The sequence below is a fragment of the Papaver somniferum genome, unplaced genomic scaffold, assembly GCF_003573695.1.
Source record: "Papaver somniferum cultivar HN1 unplaced genomic scaffold, ASM357369v1 unplaced-scaffold_118, whole genome shotgun sequence".
NCBI classification, from domain to species: domain Eukaryota; kingdom Viridiplantae; phylum Streptophyta; class Magnoliopsida; order Ranunculales; family Papaveraceae; genus Papaver; species Papaver somniferum.
Window position 1 is genome coordinate 9,431,081 of NW_020620825.1, and position 24,140 is coordinate 9,455,220.

Here is a 24,140-nt window from a genome sequence, read left to right on the forward strand (position 1 = left end):
TGGACCAACCCGTCCAGCATACCTTCCCACCCTCCGTAGAAAAGTCGTCGGCACTGATACCATTTGTAATGACCCGTCCTCTACCGATATTGTACCCACTTAGCCACTGCGGTTATCCGGCAGTGTGGGGTTTTCAACGGGCATCGCTGCGGTAATCCGGCAGCAACATCCCAGGAGGTCACCCATCCGACGTTCCTTGCCTCATGTGAAACTAGTATTTAGCTCAACGGCCTAGCATACTCTCCCGTCCGAGCACAAGCAATCCATCCCTAGTTGTATCCCAACTAACACCGATATTTTTCCCACTTACCCACTGCGGTTATCCAGCAGTGCGGGATTTTTAACAGCACTACTGCGGTTATCCAGCAACAGCTTCCCGAGAGGTCACCCATCCTGTGACTACTGTTAAGTGCATGTTTTGCATATATTTAGTGTCGAATCCATGCTAGTAATTGCTTATATTCTTGCAAATTATTGTATTTATGTTTGTTTTTCTCTATTTGTGTTTTATTAGGTGAATCATCCAAAAGAAGCGAATCGGCACTCAATTGTGCAATAAAAGAAGTTAGCCGCAAATGGAGAAGGGCCAAAGACCAAGTGGAGCTCGTTCATATCTAAGAGTGTTTGCTATCATCCCGAAGAGGACGAAAAGACAAAACCAACGACGAAAGAATAGAGCCAATCCGACGTTGTATGAAGAATCTGGGAGCGCTTGAAGCAAGTCAAACTTGCAAAATGGTGAAAGCACATAATTGCTATTGGAAACCCAATCATACGTTAAGGGGCAGGCATGTTTCAAATGAAATTTGCACTGTTAGTCTTCCGGGACTGACAGTTGGATGAGAATTGCTAATGCCACCTGTGGAATTTCTCAAGGCAGATTACCTTCTTCTTCAACTCACTTCACGATCAGTTCAGGGAGGTTCCGGCTGAGTTTTGGATATGGAAATCGTGGGTTTAAAGAACTGAAGGATGGACATCTCTTGGTTGCAGAGAAGACTTGGAAGAGAAGGAAATGGCTTGTTGCCATTGATGATTGGTTTTCTGGCGATGCTCGTGATAAGTTCGAGGCTTTAATGATCATGAGGACGAGAGGAGTTCAACTAAAACAGAGAACTTAATGATGTTGCGAGTTGATGGTAGCAGTGAAGATCAAGCTGTTGGCTACCATTATCTGATGACATTAAAACCTTGGTGGTGCTGTGTGATGCTGGAAAAGAAGATGGAGATCAACAATGATATGATGGCAGTGGACTTGGGTTACTACCAGTGTCAAAGCTCGAGAGAATAATGGACAGAGTCTGCTGTGAAGGTTGCTACCATTGGAGTTTGATGTGGTTTCGTGATGAATGGAAGAACTTCGAGACAACAGGGAAGATTCATGTGACGATGGTAGTTGACGTTGCTTACTCAAGCTTGGCAGTTCAATGGAGGTCAACAGTGATGGCAGCGATGAAGGAGTGGTAATAGAGTTGGTCGGAACTGCTGCTGTTATGAGAAGTTGGTAGAGAAGCTCGAGAATGGCAGTAATGGTGTTGATTGGTGTTGAAGAATATTGGAGTCTCTGAGATATCGAGCTCGACAATGTTTGAGAATCATGAAAGAAGACGACTGAGCTTTGATGCAGTGAGAGTTTGAGTTACGAACAGGAATTGGAGATGAGTTGAGAGAAATATGGAAACAAGTTTTAGGGAAGTGGATTTTTCACGGATAGCTTGGTATACTTGAGTAACCGCTGGAAAAGTAAAAACTTCGGGAACTTCTAAAACTCATGATGACCAGACAGTCCATGATATGAATGGACGGCAAACTAAAAACTCAGGGACTTTTATTGTTCACGGAGGTACGAGTTGCCGCGGGTAGAATAGCCGATGAAGCAAAAGTCATTAGAAAAAAGAAACTCACGGACAGAGGAGTGTCCGTGAAAGTTATCTGGCTAAGTTGAAAACTAAGGGACTTTTATTTTTCACAGAGTGGTATGTCCGCGGGTTGGAAGAAAAAGTAAGGTGTACTGTCAGATTCACGGAACTGACAGTTGAGCTAATAAGCTTCATTGGAATTGGGATGGCTTTACTACTCACGACTGAGCCCATGAAGACTGTTTGGATGTGGGTTGTGACTTGGAAAATTTGTTGATTGGTCCAAAGCCCATATAGTTATTTATAGTAAGGTCCAACCAGATTTTTTTTTTATCCGGAGGTCCAAAATTAATAAAAAAAATAGAAATGATCATAATACCCCCCTACTACCAAACATGTGTGTCTACACTGTTTACAAATTTGAGTACATATCTGGCACACTGCTCACAAATTCGAGTACATATATGCTAACAAATTTGAGTACATATATGCCGCACTGCTTACAAATCTGAGTACATATCTGTCGCACTGCTTACAAATTCGAGTACATATCCGCTGCTTACAATTCGAGTACATATCTGCTGCACCGCTTCCAGGTAAAGTACATATCTGTTAGAATCAATTATAAATAAATTAGCACATATTTCAGTATTGCGCATACGTACTCATGGATCAAACAAAAAAAGTGACAAAACTCTGAATAAAACAGAATCGAAAGAAGTTTCTATCAGTACGCCTTATACGTACTGCGTATTCATGAAATAAAATCAACTTCCTGTAAAAAAGAATTGATGAATCCTCCAAATGTCAGAGTTCAGTGCCTTACCTCAAGCCAAACTGATGTAGTTTCACTTCCTGTGAACAGGTATTGACCTAGAAAGATGGTGTCTCCTTTCTTTACTGCCTGCACAAAATCATATAGCTTAGGATAACATAGTCACACAAGTATCGTAAAGACAACAATTGGAAGGTTCAAGGGAACATCTACACTGTCATCCTTCTTCCTAATCATTGTTTTCCAATTTTACGATATACATCAACAGAACGCAAACATATTCGAATTATGTGACAACAATTCCCAAGCCCAAACTGAAATTACACTATGATTTAACCAAAATTTCAGCACACCTTTGCTAATCCATCATAATTGATTGGCAATACATCTGAAGTTGCTTCTTTATCTTGATCCGGAGTCAAAACAACCGATGATTCAGCCTTCAGTGCAATCGATTTTTCACTTTTATTAAGAACTTGCAATTCAGGGCCTATTGTATCTAGCATAACCTGAAACAAGTGAACCACCAGATATGCACATTTATTATCAATTTTCACTCTATAATCCATAATAGCAATTCCAAAAAAACGATTCAAAAACTGCAACAACAACGAAGATCATGACAATTCCTAAAACAATCCAATTCAAATCAACAAAACTTACAACACAGAGCTTCTTAGTACCCTTAACAAGTATGATTAGTATGATTTTGAGAAAATAAAGAAAGAAAATAACTAGAAAATCAAATTGAGAGTTCAAATAAGCTAAAACCATCAAAATCTAACCAAAAAATCGAATAATTACGATCAAGATTCATAAAAACAGTACGTCATATACGTACTGATGTTTAATACACAAGCAAAAACTGAAACCAAACATATAGAAGCATAGTAAACACAGAAAAATCAGTACGTCATATACGTACTGATGGTTAATATATAAAAATAAACTGAAACCAAACCAAAAGCCAACAAAATGAAACTAAAATTCTAGATCTACAAACGAAACAAACGTAAAACATGATTTTATAACTAGATCTGGACTATTTTCATCAAAAACCTTCAGTACATCATATATGTACTGATGATTAATACACAAAAGCAAACTAAAAACAAACCAAAGACCAACAAAACCGAGTTAAAACATCAGATCTAATAATGAAATGAACATAAAACATCACTATATATCTAGATCTAAAGTACTTTTACCAAAATTGAAGTAAAAAATTAACGAATCAAGCATGAAGATCATAAACACAAAAAAACTGAATTTAATTCCTCTTTTCGGAACCTTAAAATCTGAATTTTGAATTCTTTTTCCCATGAAATCAAGAGATTTGGATCTCGGATTAAGATAGAATCAATAAAAAACTTAAAAGAAAGATCAGTATAGGTAAATTAACTTACGAAATACCTCAGAATCAAAACAAATATTTCAGTATTACATATACGTACTCATGGATCGAACCCAAAAATCAATTAAAAAACGCTGATAGAATCCAAAAACAATGACAAAACTTTGAATATAACCGAATCAACATCAGATCTAATACCTAAACATTAGATTTTGCTATAAACATAAAAATTTCTCTAATCCGAGAAGAAAAAAAACCTAAATTAAAATTAGCTTTTGAAGAAGAAAGGAAAAATTAAAACCTAAACTATACCAACAGTAAGGAAGTGAACCTACCGATTAATCTTATTTTGAATCCACGAATTTATCAACACCTCAGAAGATCTTCATAGCCGGAGCTTTTCACCGAACCACAAATGAGAAAATGAAGAAGAAGAAGAAGAATAGATCGAGAAATGAAGAAGAAATGGATTTGGTTACTGCTTTATATACTTAAGGGTGTTTTCGGTATTTAAAAATACGTCCTCATATGTTCCACACGTGTACAGGACCTGGGCTTAAAAAATTTGATCCATTTTCATGTTTTCTTTTAATTATGGACTTCTGATTAGTGGTCTTTAATGGGTGGACCTGCCACTAACTAAGAACATTATAATGGTACCTATTGGTAATTCCTAGTTGTGACTTCCCACGATTTTTACATGATTTTAGTGTTAGTCTGGCTAGTTTATGGCGACCATCTTACACAGGATTTGAGCACGGTCCCACCTATATTTGGAGACCTATATAAGAAATTCTTCTAATATTTTTGAGGATATCTTTTAATCTATTATCAAGCCACTGGAGAGGAGAATTGAAGAGAAGAAAAGCTAGGGTTTGGAGCCATTTCCATCACCGTAATTATTTCTTTACCATTTTATCATATGAAACTCATGAGTTTTGTTAGTACCATGAGTAGCTAAACTTCTTAGTGATCGGGGATGAATTCTAAGTTATAGACATGATTTGGGTTATTATATAAATCTATTTTGAAGTTCTTCACATGGTTATTGATTGTTTATACCAATTAGAATATTTATGATTGATGGATAGATTGTTTAGGTGGCAAACTGAATCAATTTTTTGATTCAATCAAATGCTAGTATTGAGTTAGGAGATAACTAATAGTCGAATAATTCATACAAAAGTAAAAAAACACAAGACCTTGCAGAGGGATTCTGTGTAGTGATTGTGTATAAACAACACTAGAAAGTGGACCTTGAGCTAAGAGTCTAACTACTAGGATCAATCTATAATTCACAAAAGATAAAGCATTCGGACAAATTACACCTTGAGTGAGCTACTACTAGGTGGTTTAGATGAATAGAATCTGGTATTGGAGAGCTTCCGTACCCAGTGATATAAGGAATTTAGGGGATATCACTGAGCTAGTTATTATTCCACGGTTGGTAATAATCTGTGATTAATTGTATTAATGGATGAATATAATAACTTGATGACAGTTTAGTAACGAAGAAGGATTCCCTGATCATATTTCTCTCCATTGCTTGCAACTTAATTAATTTTCATTGCTTTATTATTTATTTAGCTTTTGAATCTAAAACAAAAAAACCCATTGTGACACTTTTGACAACTAAATCTCCCTGTTCTTAATGGGAACGAACCTTATTTACTGTTATATTATTCATTAGTAAAGTAGAATATAAGTGAATTAATTTGAGCACCTACGACACACATCAAATTTTGGCGCCGCTGCCGGGGAGCAGCCGGTAGCTTTAGTTGTTATTTCTTTTTATTGTATTTTTGTTTTTAGATTTGCTTTTTAGTTTTTAACTTTGTTTTCTAGATTTTTGTTTGAGGTACTTAATCTCTGGCATCGAAGGATTGGAATTACCAGAGGTGCGGAATTCAAACTCGCAAGGGGACGGTACTACAAGCACGTCCAAATTTGCAACAAGAACCTTCTACAGTAAAGATGGTTAATACAGACGACGAGGGAAATCCTCCACCACTTCCACCTCCGGAGAGGAAGCTAGGAGAGTTGACGTCTCCATGCTTAGATTCGCAACCACTATGCATTACAATCACTAACCCAGTGGAGCTGAAGTCGAATCTACTTCATCATCTACCAAATTTCAAGGGACATCCAGGTGAAAATTCAAATCGACACCTTCAACAGTTCCAGAACACGATGACAAGTCTGAGGCATGCAACCGCAGAAAAAGATATGGTTATGCTACAAGCCTTTCCGTTCTCATTGACAGACTTGGCAGAAGAATGGTTGTATTGTCTTCCTCCAGGGAGTGTTACAACATGGACTCAGATGAAAAATCTATTTCTGGAGAAATATTTTCCTGCTTCCAAAGCGACATCTCGTAAGGAAATTAGTGGCATTCTACAGATGTCTGGGGAGTCTCTATATGAATATTGGGAGAGGTATAAGGGGTTGTTGGAAAGCTGCCCACACCATAATATATCCTCGATACTTATCATTCAATACTTCTACGAAGGATTACTTACAGAACAGAGGAATTTGATTGATGCAGCTGCCGGTGGTTCACTTGCTGAGAAGATAATCTCGCAGGCAACCATTTTGATTAAGAGTATGGCTTCCAATTCTCAACAATTTTACACCAGAAACAACTCTAATGTCAGAAGAGTTAGCGAGATGGGAGAGTCTGCACAGTCAGAGCAACGGATGAACAATATAGAGAAGGTAGTACCACGAATGGCAGCAGTGATTATTCCTACTTATGAGGAAGAGCCTGAATAGGTGAATGTTGTGTTCCTTAATCAGAGGCCAAGGTGCGATCCCTATTTTAATACTTATAATCCAGGTTGAAAAGATCACCCAAATTTCAGTTATGCAAATCACCAAGATATCCTAATCCTTATGGGCGACAAAGTGGTTTTCAACAACCACAGTTCCGACCACAACCTCCACCTCAGCCTCAACAGCAGGCTCAAAATTCTAGTTTAGAGGAGATGATGAAAATGATGATGCAAAAGCAAGATGCTAATGCTCAGCGTCAAGATGAAATCCTGCAGAAACAAAATATGGCTATAAAAGACTTGCAACTTCAAATGGGACAATTGGCTGCAGATATGAATGAAATAAAAGCATAGAATTCGGCGAATTTGTCATCACATCCTTTTGTGAATCCAAGAGAGAATGTCAATGTTGTAACTCTAAGAAGTGGGAAGCAAACAGAAGAGCCAAAACAACAAGAAAAGTTTAGTCACGACTTGGAAGAGTAAATAGAGGTGGAAGCCGTTCCAAAGGAAAATCCAACCTCAACTGGTCAACCTAAGGACACAGTTCCTACTTTTACCACACCAACTCCTTTTCCTAGTCGTTTTTCCAAGTCAAAGAAGCAAGCTCTAGACAAGGAGATTATGGATATCTTCAACAAGGTGTATATCGATATTCCATTTATTGAGGCCATCAGAACGGTTCCCAGGTATTCCAAGGTTCTGAAGGATTTGTGCACAAGGAAAAAGAGGTTGATTGCTAACGAGATCACTCAGGTGGGAGAAAGTGCTTCAGCTATGTTGCTAAAGAAGATGCCTGCAAAGTGTAAAGATCCTGGTGGCTTTACATTACCACTTACTATTAGTGACAAACAGTTCGAGCGTGCTTTGTTTGATTTGGAAGCTTTCATAAGCGTGATGTCAGCCGATGTTTATGATTCTTTGAATCTTGGACCTTTAAAGGAGACAGGGATTATCATTCAATTAGCTAATAAGTCGAACATATATCCTAAGGGACTCGTGGAAGACGTTTTGGTGCAAGTGAATGAATTAATCTTTCCGGTTGATTTCATTGTTGTGGATATACAGAATGGGGATAATTGTTCGTCTACTTCATTACTTCTTGGGAGACCATTTATGAAGACTGCTAAGATGAAGATTGATTGTGATACTGGGACACTCACTATGGAGTTTGACAAAGAGGTTATACGCTTCAATATATTTGAAGCTATGCGTTATCCAAGTGATATTCATTCTGCGTTTTCTGTTGATGTTATTGGTTCGTTAGCACAACAGATGTTTGATTTTATCAACGAAGATGAACTTGAGTCTGTGCTGCAAAATAACATTAATTTGGACGTCCATGGCATTCCTAACTTGGACGTTGATATTCTCAAGGAGTTTGTTGAGATATGTGGTGCTTTAACAACATCAGAAGAATTTAAAACAGGTAATATTTCATATATATCTTTACCTGTAACTGATGAAGTTCCTTTACCTTCTGTTGTGTAGGCACCTAAATTAGAGATATGATCACTTAAAGTACGCTTACTTGGGTGATGGGGAAGAGCTTCCAGTCATTATTGCAAAGAATCTCACAGCTGTACAAGAAGAACGCCTTCTTCGGGTTCTGAAAGAGCACAAAACGGCTATTGGTTAGACAATTGCTGACATAAAAGGCATTAGTCCAGCCATGTGCATGCATAGAATCCTTATGGAAGATGATATCAAGCCAGTACGTGATGCTCAACATAGGCTTAACCCCCCCAGTCATGGAGGTCGTGAAGAAAGAGATACTTAAATTACTAAGTGTGGGGGTGATTTACCCAATTTCTGACAGCAAATGGGTTAGTCCGATGCAAGTGGTGCCTAAGAAATCAGGTGTCACTGTTATTAGAAATCAAGATGACGAACTCGTTCCTACAAGAGTTCAAACTGGATGGAGAGTGTGCATAGACTACAGAAAGCTCAATTCGGCTACCCGCAAGGATAACTTTCCTTTGCCTTTCACTGATCAGATGTTAGAGAGGTTAGCGGGAAATTTACATTATTGATTTTGTATGGTTATTCGGGATACAATCAAATTGTTATTGCACCGGAGGATCAAGAGAAGACTACCTTTACTTGTCCTTTCGGTACATTTGCATATAGAAGAATGCCATTTGGTCTTTGAAATGCGCCTGCCACTTTTCAGAGATGTATGATCAGTATATTTTCTGATTACGTGGAAAACATCATTGAGTTATTTATGGACGACTTTAGTGTTTATGGCGATTCATTTGATATTTGTTTAAATAATCTTGAACTTGTGCTAAAAAGATGCATAGACACTAATCTTGTTTTAAACTGGGAGAAATGTCATTTTATGGTAAATCATGGAATTGTACTTGGCCACATCTTGTCCTCTCAAGGGATCGAGGTAGACAAGGCAAAGATAGACTTGATTAGGAACTTACAATACCCCACTTCGGTGAGGGAAATTCGCTCGTTTCTTAGTCATGCAAGTTTTTGTAGGAGGTTTATCAAAGATTTCTCCAAAATCTCAATGCCGATGTGCAAATTGTTGCAAAAGGAGGTTTCCTTTAACTTCGACCAGGAGTGCAAGGATTCCTTTAATAAATTGAAAGAATTGTTGACTACTACACCAATTACTAAGTCACCTGACTGGAGTTTGTCGTTCGAGTTAATGTGTGATGCAAGTGATTATGCAGTCGGAGCTATTTTGGGTCAGAAAGTAGACAAGAGGTTACATGTGATTTATTATGCATCAAGGACCCTAAACGATGCTCAAATCAACTATTTTACTACTGAGAAAGAGTTGTTGGCTATAGTATTTGCATTAGAAAAATTTAGAGATTATTTGGTGGGTACCAATGTGATTGTATATTCTGATCATGCAGCACTATGGTACCTATTAAAAAAGAAGGAGGCTAAGCCAAGACTCATATGTTGGATTCTTTTGCTGCAAGAATTCAATATGGAAATCAGAGATAAGAAAGTTGTTGAGAATACAGTTGTTGATCATCTTAGCATACTTGTTGTTTCCGAAGAAGAACTACCCTTACAGGATCGTTTTCCATATGAACAAATTTTCTCGATTGAAGAATCAACACCTTGGTACGCTGATATAGTGAACTATTTGGTCACAAGGCAAGTACCTAGTACGATGTCTAATTTTCAAAAGCTAAAGCTTAAGAAAATAGCCAAGCAATATATGTGGGATGAGCCCTACTTGTGGAAATATGGTGCTGATCAAATTATCCGCAGGTGCGTACCAAACTCTCAATTTCCAGTCAATTCTATCTTTTTGTCATTCTTATGCTTGTGGTGGTCACTTTGGTGCTAAACGTACCGCTCTCAAAGTCCTTGAGAGTGGCTTTTATTGGCCTATCCTATTTGAGGATGCATATGCTCTTTGCAAATCTTGTGATATATGTCAACAAACGGGCAATCTAGGTGCTCAAAATCAAATGCCACTCAATCCTATTCTCGTTGTCGAGATTTTTGATGTGTGGGGCATTGATTTTATGGGTCCTTTTGTTAATTAGAATGGAAAATTTTATATACTTCTTGTTGTGGATTATGTTTCTAAATGGGTAGAAGCTAAATCCACCCCTACTAATGATTCTCAAGTTGTTTGTGAGTTTGTGAAGGAAAATATTTCTCTAGACATGGTACACCAAGAGTGGTTATCAGTGATGGAGGCTCGCACTTCAAGAAATCCTTCCATGGTCTCCTCAAGAAGTACAACATTACACACAAGATTGGTACGCCGTATCACCCACAAACTAATGGGCAAGCTGAAATTTCAAATCATGAGATTAATTCCATCCTTGAGAAAACCGTTAATACTACACGGAAGGATTGAAGTTATGGACTAAACGTTCCATTATGGGCGTATAGAACAGCATATAAGACACCGATTGGTATGTCTCCATATCGATTGGTTTATGGAAAAGCTTGTCATCTCCCAGTTGAACTTGAGCATAAGGCATTATGGGCGGTAAAGATGTGCAACATGGAGTATGATAGAGCGGGAAAACATAGGAAACTACAAATTAATGGGCTAGAGGAGATACATAATGATGCTTATGAGATTTCTCGTATATACAAGGAGAAGACTAAGCTTTTCCATGAAAAGATGATTTCTCGGAAGATTTTTTTTGTGGGACAGAAAGTTCTTTTATTTCATTCTCGTCTTAAGCTATTTCTTGGTAAGCTAAGGTCCAGATGGATTGGACCATATGTTGTTACTAATGTTTATTCTCATGGTGCAGTTGATATCACTAGTCTTAGAGATGAGACTACTTCTAAGGTAAACGGACATAGATTGAAGCCATACTACGAAAGCATCGCCTATGTGAATGTGGATGAGATAGAGATTCAAGATTTACTCCCTCTGGAGGAGTAGTAAAGAGAATGCCAAGTCGGCTGACGACTATAAACTAAGCGCTAATGGGAGGCAACCCATTGGTTTTGTATCTTAAGCTCTTTTATTTTTTGTTTTTATTGTTTTCATATCATATTTTCATCCCCATGTTTAATTTCATTAATTCCGGAATCTATTTTAGAAGAAAATTATGATGAATACCTTTTCGTCAGAAAAACTCAGACTGCGCGTAATTCAGTTCAGAGACCATAACTGTCAGACCGTTTATCGAAACACTGTTCCCTTTTTTCACTTCGTAGAAAACACGTAAATGAAAAACTTTTGCGAAATGGAGTTTTTCCAAATTCTTTACCAATTTTCACAGTTTGTGCGTTTCATTTGTTGTTACGTCAGAATTCAGAACTTTCGGTTTTACACATTGAGGATAATGTGAAGTTTAAGTGTGGGGGAGTATTTTGCATATAGATTTTTCAAAATTTTGTAATATTTGCATAAAACCTCCAACTTTTAGAGATTTTAGAGTCACTAGCATACTTCTAGGTATGTTTACATAGAGAATTCTGACCGACATAACTGAACTTGGAAGTGTTAGGGAACTACATTCGGATTTCTTACGAATTGGAGTGTTAAATAATGGATTTAATCATGCCGGTGATGCAAATGAGGTGCAGGGAGAAATGCATTATTAGAGTTGCTGATCAATCATTAGTGGAGACTACCCATTTTCATATCAACCAAGGCACTAGACCAGATTTCTTTATAAATGACTAAAGAACTTTCTTTTGAGTGTTTGTCACTGTACGTTAATTTCGGGTAGAATGGTGACTACCCAACCTCCCACCAATAGAAGCACTACTTTTTGATCTCTTAAGTGATAATTTTGTCAATCATAAGGGTGACGTCTATAGACAAAAACCACCTTCTTGTATTTTGATTTGCAGTCAACACCATTATCTCTCTCGCCAACAACAGATCCATAGAAACACATCATCATAATCAACAAGGGAGCGACATCAAAATCTACAAGGAAAGTTGAAGACGTTTGAGGTTTACAAGCAACAGTACAAGGAAGAGCAAATTTCATATCCGAGTAAAGCAACATACAATGATCAGATTTTTATATACATGTTGAAGACTTACAAATAATGAGCGGAATTCTATATCTAAGTATGAATACTTATTTACAAGAGCGAAGAAAATCAAAAGATGAGAGTTATTGAAGTTTATGATACGAAGACAATACAAGTTGTGAAGAACAAAGTGGTAAAGTACTTCTTTCATGGCCATGTTAATTTTAATTTCGTTATTACTTTTGTAGTTGCAATCTTTTTGTCAAAAAGAAAAAAAATACAAAAAGAAAAAAAATAATAATAAAAAAAAAGAAAAAAAAAGAAGAAGAGAAAATACAAAAAGATTTGCATTTAGGTTGTTATTTGTTCAATAAGGCCATGTGGAAGAAAATATATAAAGAAGTTTCAAGCAACAAGGAAATTGAGGAAACGAGTTACAATTGTCAAAGTTTTATGAAGTTCAAGAGTTCATCATCCACAGTTGAATACCGAAGACGAAGACCAAGAAGATGAATAAGACGAGCTGAAGGAAGACGTTTCTATTGGATGCTCTGAGAGTGGTGCTTTCATCATTTCAATCGGATGTGAAAGTGGTAAGTACTCCCATCCTCTATTTTTAATAATAATGGTTGATTTCCTTTCTTAGAGATCATCAAAAAATATCTTTATTTCCCACCATCTTGTGGGGTCTCCAGAAATAATTCGGAAGGTTTCCTTCCCACCATTCAACGTGTGTATGGATTTCTCTCTTCATTCTTGCCTGCACACATGTGAGACCCATAAAAAAATTGTCTTATTGAGTGCAATTATCATAAAATCCTTTTAACTGAGGTAGAAGTCGAGGCGAAATGCTTATTGATCGCTCTCAAACACGCATTCTCTCATTATGGTGTGGTTATTTCTCACTCAAGATTTAAGAATGAATATGTTCTTTGGTATTTCTAACTTCTTATTACTAGCATGCAGAAACTCTACGTCCTCATAGCTCTTTGGATGCTTGGGAAGCTGCAACGCTTTAAAGTTGGAGCTGGTTTTGTGGGTATACCTCTCGTAATCCCTCACGAGACTATAACTCGTCCACTAGGGACACCTAGGGGTTTAAAGGCATGTTGCATTAGCTAAGTGCATTCGTTTTCTCGAGTATATGGAGTTGTTGTATTTTAGATAGTTTGCTCGAGGACTAGCAAAATCCAAGTGTGGTGGAATTTGTTAAGTGCATGTTTTGCATATATTTAGTGTCGAATCCATGCTACTAATTGCTTATATTCTTAAAAATTATTTTTTTTCTCTATTTGTGTTTTATTAGGTGAATCATCCAAAAGAAGCGAATCGGCACTCAATTGTGCAATAAAAGAAGTTAGCCGCAAATGGAGAAGGGCCAAAGACCAAGTGGAGCTCGTTCATATCTAAGAGTGTTTGCTATCATCCCGAAGAGGACGAAAAGACAAAACCAACGACGAAAGAATAGAGTCAATCCGACGTTGTATGAAGAATCTGGGAGCGCTTGAAGCAAGTCAAACTTGCAAAATGGTGAAAGCACATAATTGCTATTGGAAACCCAATCATACGTTAAGGGGCAGGCATGTTTCAAATGAAATTTGCACTGTTAGTCTTCCGGGACTGACAGTTGGATGAGAATTGCTACTGCCACCTGTGGAATTTCTCAAGGCAGATTACCTTCTTCTTCAACTCACTTCACGATCAGTTCAGGGAGGTTCCGGCTGAGTTTTGGATATGGAAATCGTGGGTTTAAAGAACTGAAGGATGGACATCTCTTGGTTGCAGAGAAGGAAATGGCTTGTTGCCATTGATGATTGGTTTTCTGGCGATGCTCATGATAAGTTCGAGGCTGTAATGATCATGAGGCCGAGAGGAGTTCAACTAAAACAGAGAACTTAATGATGTTGCGAGTTGATGGTAGCAGTGAAGATGAAGCTGTTGGCTACCATTATCTGATGCAATTAAAACCTTGGTGGTGCTATGTGATGCTGGAAAAGAAGATGGAGATCAACAATGGATACGATGGCAGTGGACTTGGGTTACTACCAGTGTCAAAGCTCGAGAGAAGAATGGACAGAGTCTGCTGTGCCACTGGAGTTTGTTGTGGTTTCGTGATGAATGGAAGAACTTCGAGACAACAGGGAAGATTCATGTGACGATGGCAGTTGACGTTAGCTGCCATTGGCCGTTGTTTACTCAAGCTTGGAAGTTCAATGGAGGTCAACGGTGATGGCAGCGATGAAGGAGTGGTAATGGAGTTGGTCGGAACTGCTGCTATTATGAGAAGTTGGTAGAGAAGCTCGAGAATGGCAGTAATGGTGTTGATTGGTGTTGAAGAATATTGGAGTCTCTGAGATATCGAGCTCGACAATGTTTGAGAATCATGAAAGAAGACGACTGAGCTTTGATGCAGTGAGAGTTTGAGTTACGAACAGGAATTGGAGATGAGTTGAGAGAAATATGGAAACAAGTTTTAGGGAAGTGGATTTTTCACGGATAGCTTGGTATACGTGAGTAACCGCTGGAAAAGTAAAAACTTCAGGAACTTCTAAAACTCACGATGACCATACAATCCATAAAGCTTGTTTGTTGGCCGAGAAGAATTATGAGTCTTATGAGGGTAGGCCAGGTTTTATTCATTCCGTTGAATGGTCTGGAGAGGTTTATTTTCGTTTTAAATAGATTTTATTGGCGTGCAGCCTTTTGACTTAGCGCTAATATAGCCTAGTCCTTGTACAGTTTCGTTTTTTTATTCTATTTTTGTTGACCGAATAAAAAAAGACCAGACAGTCCATGATATGAATGGACGGCAAACTAAAAACTTAGGGACTTTTATTTTTCACGGAGGTACGAGTTGCCGCGGGTAGAATAGCCGATGAAGGAAAAGTCAGAAGAAAAAAGAAACTCACGGACAGAGGAGTCTCCGTGAAAGTTATCTGGCTAAGTTGAAAACTCAGGGACTTTTATTTTTCACGGAGAGTGTATGTCCGCGGGTTGGAAGAAAAAGTAAGGTGTGCCGTCAGATTCACGGAACTGACAGTTGAGCTAAAAAAGCTTCATTGGAATTGGGGGCTGGGCTTTACTACTCACGACTGAGCCCATGAAGACTGTTTGGATGTGGGTTGTTACTTCCCACGAGTTTTATATGATTTTAGTGTTAGTCTGGCTAGTTTATGGCAACCAGCTTACACGGGATTTGTGCACGGACGCACCTATATTTGGAGACCTATATAAGAAACTCTTATAATATTTTTGAGGATATATTTTAATATATTATCAAGCCATTGGAGAGGAGAATTGAAGAGAAGAAAAGCTAGGGTTTGGAGCTATTTCCATCACCGTAACTATTTCTTTACCATTTTATCATATGAAATTCATGGGTTTTGATAGTACCATGAGTAGATAAACTTCTTAGTGATTGGGGATGAATTCTAAGTTCTAGACATGATTTGGGTTATTATATAAATCTATTTTGAAGTTCTTCACATGATTATTGATTGTTTATACCAATTAGAATATTTATGATTGATTGATAGATTGTTTAGGTGGCCAACTGAATTAATACGTTGATTCAATCAAATGCTAGTATTGAGTTAGGAGATAAGTAATAGTCGAATAATTCATACAAAAATAGAAAACACAAGACCTTGCAGAGGGATTCTGTGTAGCGATTGTGTGTATAAACAACACTAGAAAGTGGACCTTGACCTAAGAGTCTCACTACTAGGATCAACCTATAATTCACAAAAGATAAAGCATTCAGACAAATTACACCTTGAGTGAGCTACTACTAGGTGGTTTAGATGAATAGAATCTGGTATTGGAGAGCTTCCGTACCCAGTGATATAAGGAATTTAGGGGATAGCGCTGAGCTAGTTGTTATTCCACGGTTGGTAATAATCTGTGATTAATTGTATTAATGGATGAATATAATAACTTGATGACAGTTTAGTAACGAAGAAGTATTCCCTGATCATATTTCTCTCCATTGCTTGCAACTTAATTAATTTTCATTGCTTTATTATTTATTTAGCTTTTGAATCTAAAACAAAAAACCCCATTGTGACACTTTTGACAACTAAATCTCCCTGCTCTTCGCGGGAACGAACCTTATTTACTGTTATATTATTCATTAGTAAAGTAGAATATAAGTGAATTAATTTGAGCACCTACGACACCCATCAACTACTCCTGTCCGAGCACGCTTAACTGAGAAGTTTTTACCACATCTTAGTCAAGTGAACCCATTAGGCCTTGGTGTTAGGAAAGGACGAATCATTACTTATACTCCATTCGACCAACCACTGCCGAATATCGGGGTATTACAGGGTTCGCCAACTACTAGCCTATAATACAAACTTCAAGAATTCAGTTCCAAATGGTTCGTGAACTGTTCCAAATTGAACTCACGGTTTGCAAACTGGTTTGCCAACCTTCATGTATTTCTAAAACTCATATATTTATGGTTTGCGAACTGGTTCACCAACCTACGCTGAGCAGAAATATCACATCGTTCAATATTTCTTTCTTATGATGTCTGAAACATTCCCACGTAATAAAATCATTTGTATGGGAGATTTTCAGTTGATCCACAAATTAATTCACACAATAAATTGTTTAGAACTAACGTTGTTAAGGATCGTTGAACATCTTCCCTAGAATCATATTTTGAGATTTTTAACAAGAGACGTTTGACTCGAAACTTCTTCTTTGTAAATCTATTAGAAGTCATATGGTCTCCACATATAAAATGGTAAGATAATGAGTAAAATAGAATGACCCGGTCTTCATATACCTGATACAGACTCTAAATGTCTTCGTCGATCTTCGAGGGTGACTACCAAATTCTAACCTAGTACGATACTTGAATTTGTAGACTACAAAAAAAGATATAGTTTTGATCATCTAACATTGACAACAAGATTGATATAAAAAAACTTGTGGATTCAACTGAGCATTGATTTAACAGAAACCAAACGTTAAACTATAGGGATCAACCCAAATGTTCGGGATTAACGTACAAGTGTAATTACTTAATTATAACTTAAACAAATTATAATGCGAAAAGTAAAGTAAAAGCACACAACAAGATTTTGTTAACAAGGAAACCGCAAATTCAGAAAAACCCCGGGACCTAGTCCAGTTTTCAATCTTCTCATAATTAAGCCGCTATACAAAGACACTACCAACTTCGTACAGTTGAAACCAAGTAAACTACCCCTAGTTACCTAGTTTCCTCAGTACCCCTACGCCTACAACCAATCTGGCCAACACACATGAATCCTATGATATAGTCCACTATCTTAAGTTCTAAAGACTTTAAGCACTCAACCCCTTTCGATCATCTACCAAACAGTAAATGATTAATCTGTTTGGTAACCACTCTCCTATATCAGGAAATTAATCAGACATATAATAGTTGAGCGTGACAAAGGATTTTCAGTTTAAAATCAAATAAACTCCTTTTTCAGGTTTAGATCTTCCAATATCTGGATTAACAAGTTAACCAGACCAAGTCAAACAAAACTACAAGATCCAGATACTGAAGAGTACCACCAAATGATAGCTTGTCGATCTAAATACGAACTAGCAATAACAAGTCTATCAAAATATAAACTAGATTTAGTCAGATCTCAACCGATCAAGTTCGTGCATGAAGAAAATCACAAAGATACGAAACCAATAAAAAAAATCTTACTGTCATCAAATCTTGAATAGTCTTTTGTACCTGCACAATAATAAACTTGATTCCGACTTATGATCGATCACGCGTAAAGAGCAATCCAAATCCAAATTTGGTAATTTCTTTTCTCCAAAGATAATCACGCTTGTGCACCCTTATTTTTAATCAACATAAACAATCAATTCATTCAAGCACTTTCCATTAGTTTCCACCAATCTTTCCGACCTTAGTTTCTTTCGTCATTTAAGTTAAACGAAAGAAACTCCTCCTGATTATGAGGCACCCACCGAGTAGCTGTCACATGCCTATTATTCTAGTTTCACAATATTTGCAACATTGCCTTGGGTGTCCTGTAATAAGTCGTATTCACTCTTTAACCATGTTTATTTTGTAACATCAGATTCAAGGTGTAATGCCTACAAAAGCACAAAATTAACAAAATTAGTACAAAAATAAGTACTAAGAAAAATATGCCGGTAAATATGCATAAATTAGGCGCCCATCACATGGACTATCAAATTATAATGACAAATAAGTTATTGAAAATATAATTTATAGATTCACAATTATTATTTGCGTCGTCTAAGCATGGATTATCAAATACTATAACAAATAAAATTGAAAAAACATATACATTTATGCATTAGGCTTTTGTATCGTATAACATCGGTGGACCAATAACATATAATCTTTATAAAATCAATAAACCATAATGATTCGATATTGAAATTCGATTTGTAATAGCCCACTACCAAAATATTATTCAATTAAATTCATATTGGTCTAATGTTTCAAGTAGTTTCACCATAAAACCCTAGTTAAAGATTATTAGAACATAGTTATGGATTTATCAAAATCCATAAAAATAGTAATGAGAAAAAAAAGATTAAACCGATATAGAATGACAATTTTGTCTTCCTTCCATATGAGATCCTCAAATGTCCTTCACGACAACTCCCTCTCCCTTCCACAGTTGGCTTGTCGCGAGCATAAAACCTCACTGTCCTCAGCCGAAAATCTCTAGACAGTACCCTCAAATCTTTGTCTATACATTTTAAACTTATGTTTTTTTTTCTTCGCCAAACCACCTTGGACTATCTATTTTAGACATTACTAAAGTACACCAAAGACAAATCTCCATGGAAGTTTCTAAAGTTAACGTACATTGTCCGCAAAGAGAATAAAATTCTCATTACATTCCTCAATGTCCCTGAGAAACTTACCATCTCCCACTTCCTCGGCTATTTTAATATCTGAATACCATTTCTTAGCTATATATGGTTATTAGCCCCACCAATATCCAAAAACCATGAAAAATCCTTTCAAGCTAACTCTGACATGTGAATTCAAAGACAAAAGATGTGAATTCTCTTTTCATATATTGTTTACTTAAAAATCTCACACTTATGATTGCTAATAGAATTTGTATTCTTAACAATTTCTTCTCGTTATCATCTTATATATATGTCAGACTCCATAATTAGTTGGGTATGGGTTCATACCAACCATCACCAGGAGCTATCCAACCCATTCTCTTCGACTGACTACGAAAGTAAGGTTGCACATAATAGTCGTAGCTTGTGCTTGGAATGCCAAGGTAAGAGACATCATTGATAGATCTGATCATTTAACCATGTTTTTCTTTTAGCACTGGGTTTTATGCATACTGCCTATAAAAGCAATAAAATAATAAAATTAGTATAAACACGATTACTAGAAAATACATATATGACGGTAAAAATATATAAATCAAGTGCCTATCATCGGAGAACTCGAGGTCGAGGTCGGGGCATTCATGGATCGTATACGAACACCCCTTGAGTGAGCAACAATGCTTATATTTTTTTTCTCCTCTTGGCATGTACATGCCTGCTTCTCCTCTTGCATATTCCTTTCTAGAACAATTAATGGTAAACAAACTTTTGCAACCTATGAAAGTTAGTAAGTGTACTTTGATGAATATATAAAATTTTAAAATGTATATTTTGTTTTGTATTGGAAGGCCCCTAGAATCACACCATGGCAGTACTATGTAGAAATCAATAATCTTGGAGTAGCATACGGAAACCACCGTCCATATAAAGCAAATCGAGCTTTCACTCAAAGTGCATCACAGACACCTTCCAGCGAGGGGCTTACTCGAAGGCGGATTTAGATTTTATGTGGAAGTGTATTTTGTGTTATTTTCATTTGGTTTTAGGTTCATTATTTTTATGCTTCTTTATTTGCGAAGAGAATTTGTATTTTCATGCAGTACATTGTGTTTTATACAATCCCCTACAACACAGGTATCGGTGAGCCATTTAGGCAACTTCTGTGATGCATTTTGCTTGAATGAAACAGACATATGGATCTGGTATTGATGACATTATGTGTATGGATTCATTTGAATCTTTATTCCCGAATCATAAAGTCTTAAGAATCTTATACTCAATGTAGTACAACCCTTACATTTTGAATCATACTTTAATGAAGACATTTAATCCATTTATGTGCATCATAAAGTACGGCATGCAGTAATACCATCAACATTGAAACATCACATCTGCAGTGTTATTGCAAACCTGCAGTAGGACTAGTCTTAATAGCACCACTAAGTGGACATTAAAGAATAAAATATATTTATAGACCCATAATATTTACATATTGTATAAGTAGCTTTACTGGTTTTGTAGGTTACATCTGCAAACTAACAGTAAAATTGGTCAATCCTTTCTCATATTATATTAGCTTTGTTGAGAAAATCAACAGCAAAATTGGTCAATCCTTTCATAGCAGGTGCTTGTACAAAGACATGTGATGCACATTGGTTTTACCAATAATGGATCTTGGCTAAAAAAACATGTATTGAAGGTCTTTTCAGTGTTTCTATAAGCATAACGCCTTTGGTACATGGATTGAGAATTTAAAGCACCATCTAGCGAACCAACGCCCTTCGAAAGGCTGGAATCGGAACCGAACTGGCCAACTACTTTCTAGGCCATATTCAGATATTGAGGTTTTTCATCCAACATGTTTTCTAAAAGTTACAAACCCTAAAACAAAAAAAAATATACAACATGAAATTTCCTTTAATGCACTTAATCACAAACTACATCACCATATAAAATGATTGTGCCCAAACAAGAAGTAGTGAGTAAACAGGTGTAAATAACTTACTATATATAATGAATATAATTCAAGAAGATTGACACAAAACTAGGCAGCATATAAAAGTTGTGAAGAAACAATGGGGCTTGTAAATGTTCAGACAAGAGAGGAAACATGATGGCAGACTAACAAATTATAAGGAGATGATATGAATGATTAAAATTATGTGAAATTATTAAACCGAAAATACACGTAAACGTAAATTATATCTTACAGGTATGCACGCATGTACACAAATCTACAATCTAACCTCGATAAATGAATAATCTTGGGACCAGAAAAAAATATCCATTTCACGAGGTTATTTATTTATCGATAAATGAACATTTATTCATTTAGAGTTTGTTTTTTTTCCCCATCTTATCAGTTGATGTGAAATTTAGTTTAGGCTATAGAATTGTGATAGGCATCGAACATCTTTTGATTTATCTATCCTAATAAGAATATGCAGTTATGGAATCACCTACATGTGAAGAAACTACTGAGTCCGTAATAAAATGATGAGAATGATCTTGAACTATATAATAGCAGTGTAATATCAAGTGAGGCTTTCCAAGCAACAATCACCATAAAAAATTACTTTTTACACATAGCAAAATATTCTAGAAGTTGTGCATCATGACCAAAAATTAATGACGTGATGCATTTTGGTTTAGGTGGAAGGAAAAAACATTTAATTTTGCATGCATTTTTTGAAAAGAAGTGAATTCTTGTGTAAACATTGTTAAATGAATGAAATACTTTGATCTAATATGCATATTTTTTGTACGGAATGTAGTAATTATTCTTTTATGTTTTCATAGGGCCTTTAGAGACTTTTTTTTTTGTCATTAGTGCATTTAGCGAGGTTATTCATTTCGCCCCTTATCCCAAGATGGATAGAAGCAAATTATTCATCTGACGAGGTTATTCGTTTATCAAGGTTAGACTATATATTCTCAATGACCAAATTCTTACTTGATTAGGATCATTTATACACTTCGCAAATCTATGCCCTCACAATCCATAATCCACTAATACTGATCCTACCTTGGCCAAAAATTAGAAACCCTTATATACATAAAAACTTCAGTACTATTTATGATTGATAATTTCAGTTTTCGGTTAAGATGACATTAAATCAATATAGTAATATGGACTCCAACTTCCACTAAGAATCAATTATATATTTTAGGTACATCTTTTTACTTGAAGTAAATCAGAATGCTTAAATCCCAAAACTAGATAAATGAACATAAATAAAAAGAGGGTTATCAATAGAGAATCAATTGCCCATACGTTCATACTAAAATGTCATGGACAACAGATTCAATACCTACAAATGATTTGGCCTTTAAAAATAAAACCCCCTTTCTCAAACCAACAAACTCAAAGCCAACACTGTAATTATATTTATGAATCATTATTAGGGTAAAATTTAAGGAATTTGAACTCACTTGCAGCCACCAGTAATAGTGAAGCAAACAATTTCTTCTACCCTTGGATATGCAGAATCACTGACTATATTACCATCTTCACATTCATATAAAACCTTCAACCAACAGATTCAACCACAAAAACATCAGATCTATAATATAAACTAATAAAATAAAATAATTACAGATAAAGTAATCAAACAAACCTACCGCGAAAGTATGTGAAATCCCTCAATTGATTGTAAACAGAAGTGATACACTAATCAGATCTAAAGCATAAAGCTAAAAGTAAATTGCTAGTTCAATACTTGAAGAGATTGAAATAAAGATTCATGGGATTTAACGACTTTTACCCCATGTCTGGAATTAGGTTTTCAACTTTGCTTTTCTCCTCTCGATGCTCGAAAAGCTATGAGACAAGAAAAATAGAAAGTTTGAGAGAAGATGGTAGTGATCTCTTGCCAAATTTCTAAAGCCGTATGAATCGTAGATTATATCCAACGACAGTTAATATTTTCTAATTAACTCGTTTATTTTAGTTTATTCTGTTAATTAGATAAACATAAATTACTTACTTCTCTCTGCCACGTCAGCTTTGTTGTCAATCCGTTGTTACCCAGTTGTTCAAGTAACAAAATTGTTAAATATGAAGGTCACAACTTCAGCCCTTGTACTACATGCATTCTCTAGTATTGGTGGAAAGTTTGTAGTAGATTAATATTTGACGGGAAAAAACCTTATGTTATCTTTGTTGAAAGATGAATCCATTCTTAGCAAGCAACATCAAGCTCTTTACAACGAGACTGATGATATTAGTAGCAGAGCTGTAGCTAATCCTAACAAATGGACTCCACCTGACAAAGATAAAGTTATATTCAATGTGGATGGTGGGTGTAAGAAAAAGTTAAATGTTACAACTGTTAAGGTCAGGGATTGTTCAATAGAGTTTATGAAAGATAATTCTCTGCTAGTGAGGCAAATGCTTATTAAACTATAATTTTCTACCAAGAATAAGCATAATTCGAGATATCAAACCTCACCATCTACCAATTTTAATTTCGACCGTTATTTTCAGCGGTTGATTTTCAAAGTGGTAGATAGTGGTGTTATATATCTCCGATTGATTATCGAGTTTCATAAGAAAAACGTTTCACCAAAGTTGGTTTCAAATTCATAGTGGTTTGGACTCTAAAAAAAATTGGTGCAAATCTTGTAAGATAGTATCCAAATAAGATTGTCCATTTAAATTCACAACTATCTCACACTCTAAGAGACATTTTACTATATAAAACTAGTGTATTTGAAGCTAATATTTTCGGATATGCTCGTCTCACAAAGCTCTATATACCCACAAAAAGTGAGCATATTCTGAAATACCAAACTTCACCATCTACCAATCCTATTTTTAACGGTCGAAAAATTTGTTGACTTTTGACGGTTGGTTTTCAAAGTAGTAGATGATGGAGTTATACTTGACGGTTGATTTTCAAAGTAGTAGATGGTGGAGTTATACATTTTAAAATGTCCTCATTTTTTGTGGATATGTGAAGTTTTGTAAGACGAGCATATTCCAAAATACAGTATTAGTTTCGTATATGCTACCGTTTAAGAAAAATGTTTCTTAAAGTGTGAGATAGTATGAATTTAAGAACGATGGGATTCTCCCAATAATTACATTTTCAGTCTTGGGATCA

General features: G+C 36.1%; 1 protein-coding gene and 1 non-coding gene across 2 annotated transcripts; both read right to left on the reverse strand.

Annotated features, from left to right (window-relative positions):
- Nucleotides 1–1,103: 1,103 nt before the first annotated feature.
- LOC113330484 (pyruvate kinase 2, cytosolic-like) lies at nucleotides 1,104–4,343 on the reverse strand. Its single transcript, XM_026577291.1, has 5 exons — nucleotides 4,324–4,343; nucleotides 2,988–3,143; nucleotides 2,686–2,763; nucleotides 2,396–2,468; nucleotides 1,104–1,210 (listed from the first exon to the last, which is right to left on the reverse strand). The coding sequence occupies exons 2-5, from the start codon at nucleotides 3,138–3,140 to the stop codon at nucleotides 1,104–1,106; spliced, it is 411 nt and encodes a 136-aa protein (XP_026433076.1). The 5' UTR covers nucleotides 3,141–3,143; nucleotides 4,324–4,343.
- A 2,012-nt stretch (nucleotides 4,344–6,355) lies between these two features.
- On the reverse strand, nucleotides 6,356–6,462 carry LOC113330755. The gene has a single exon (XR_003350480.1). It is a non-coding gene; the product is annotated as a small nucleolar RNA R71 (small nucleolar RNA).
- Nucleotides 6,463–24,140: the final 17,678 nt, after the last annotated feature.

Coding starts and splice junctions, on each gene's coding strand:
- LOC113330484 (XM_026577291.1), bottom strand. CDS start 3,140: ATGCTAGATACAATAGGCCCTGAATTGCAAGTTCTTAATAAAAGTGAA. Junction 2,764..2,987: donor ATTATGATGGATTAGCAAAG/GTGTGCTGAAAT, acceptor GATTTTGTGCAG/GCAGTAAAGAAAGGAGACAC. Junction 1,211..2,395: donor GCGGATATGTACTCGAATTT/GTAAGCAGTGCG, acceptor CTTCTTTTCCAG/CATCACACAGCACCACCAAG.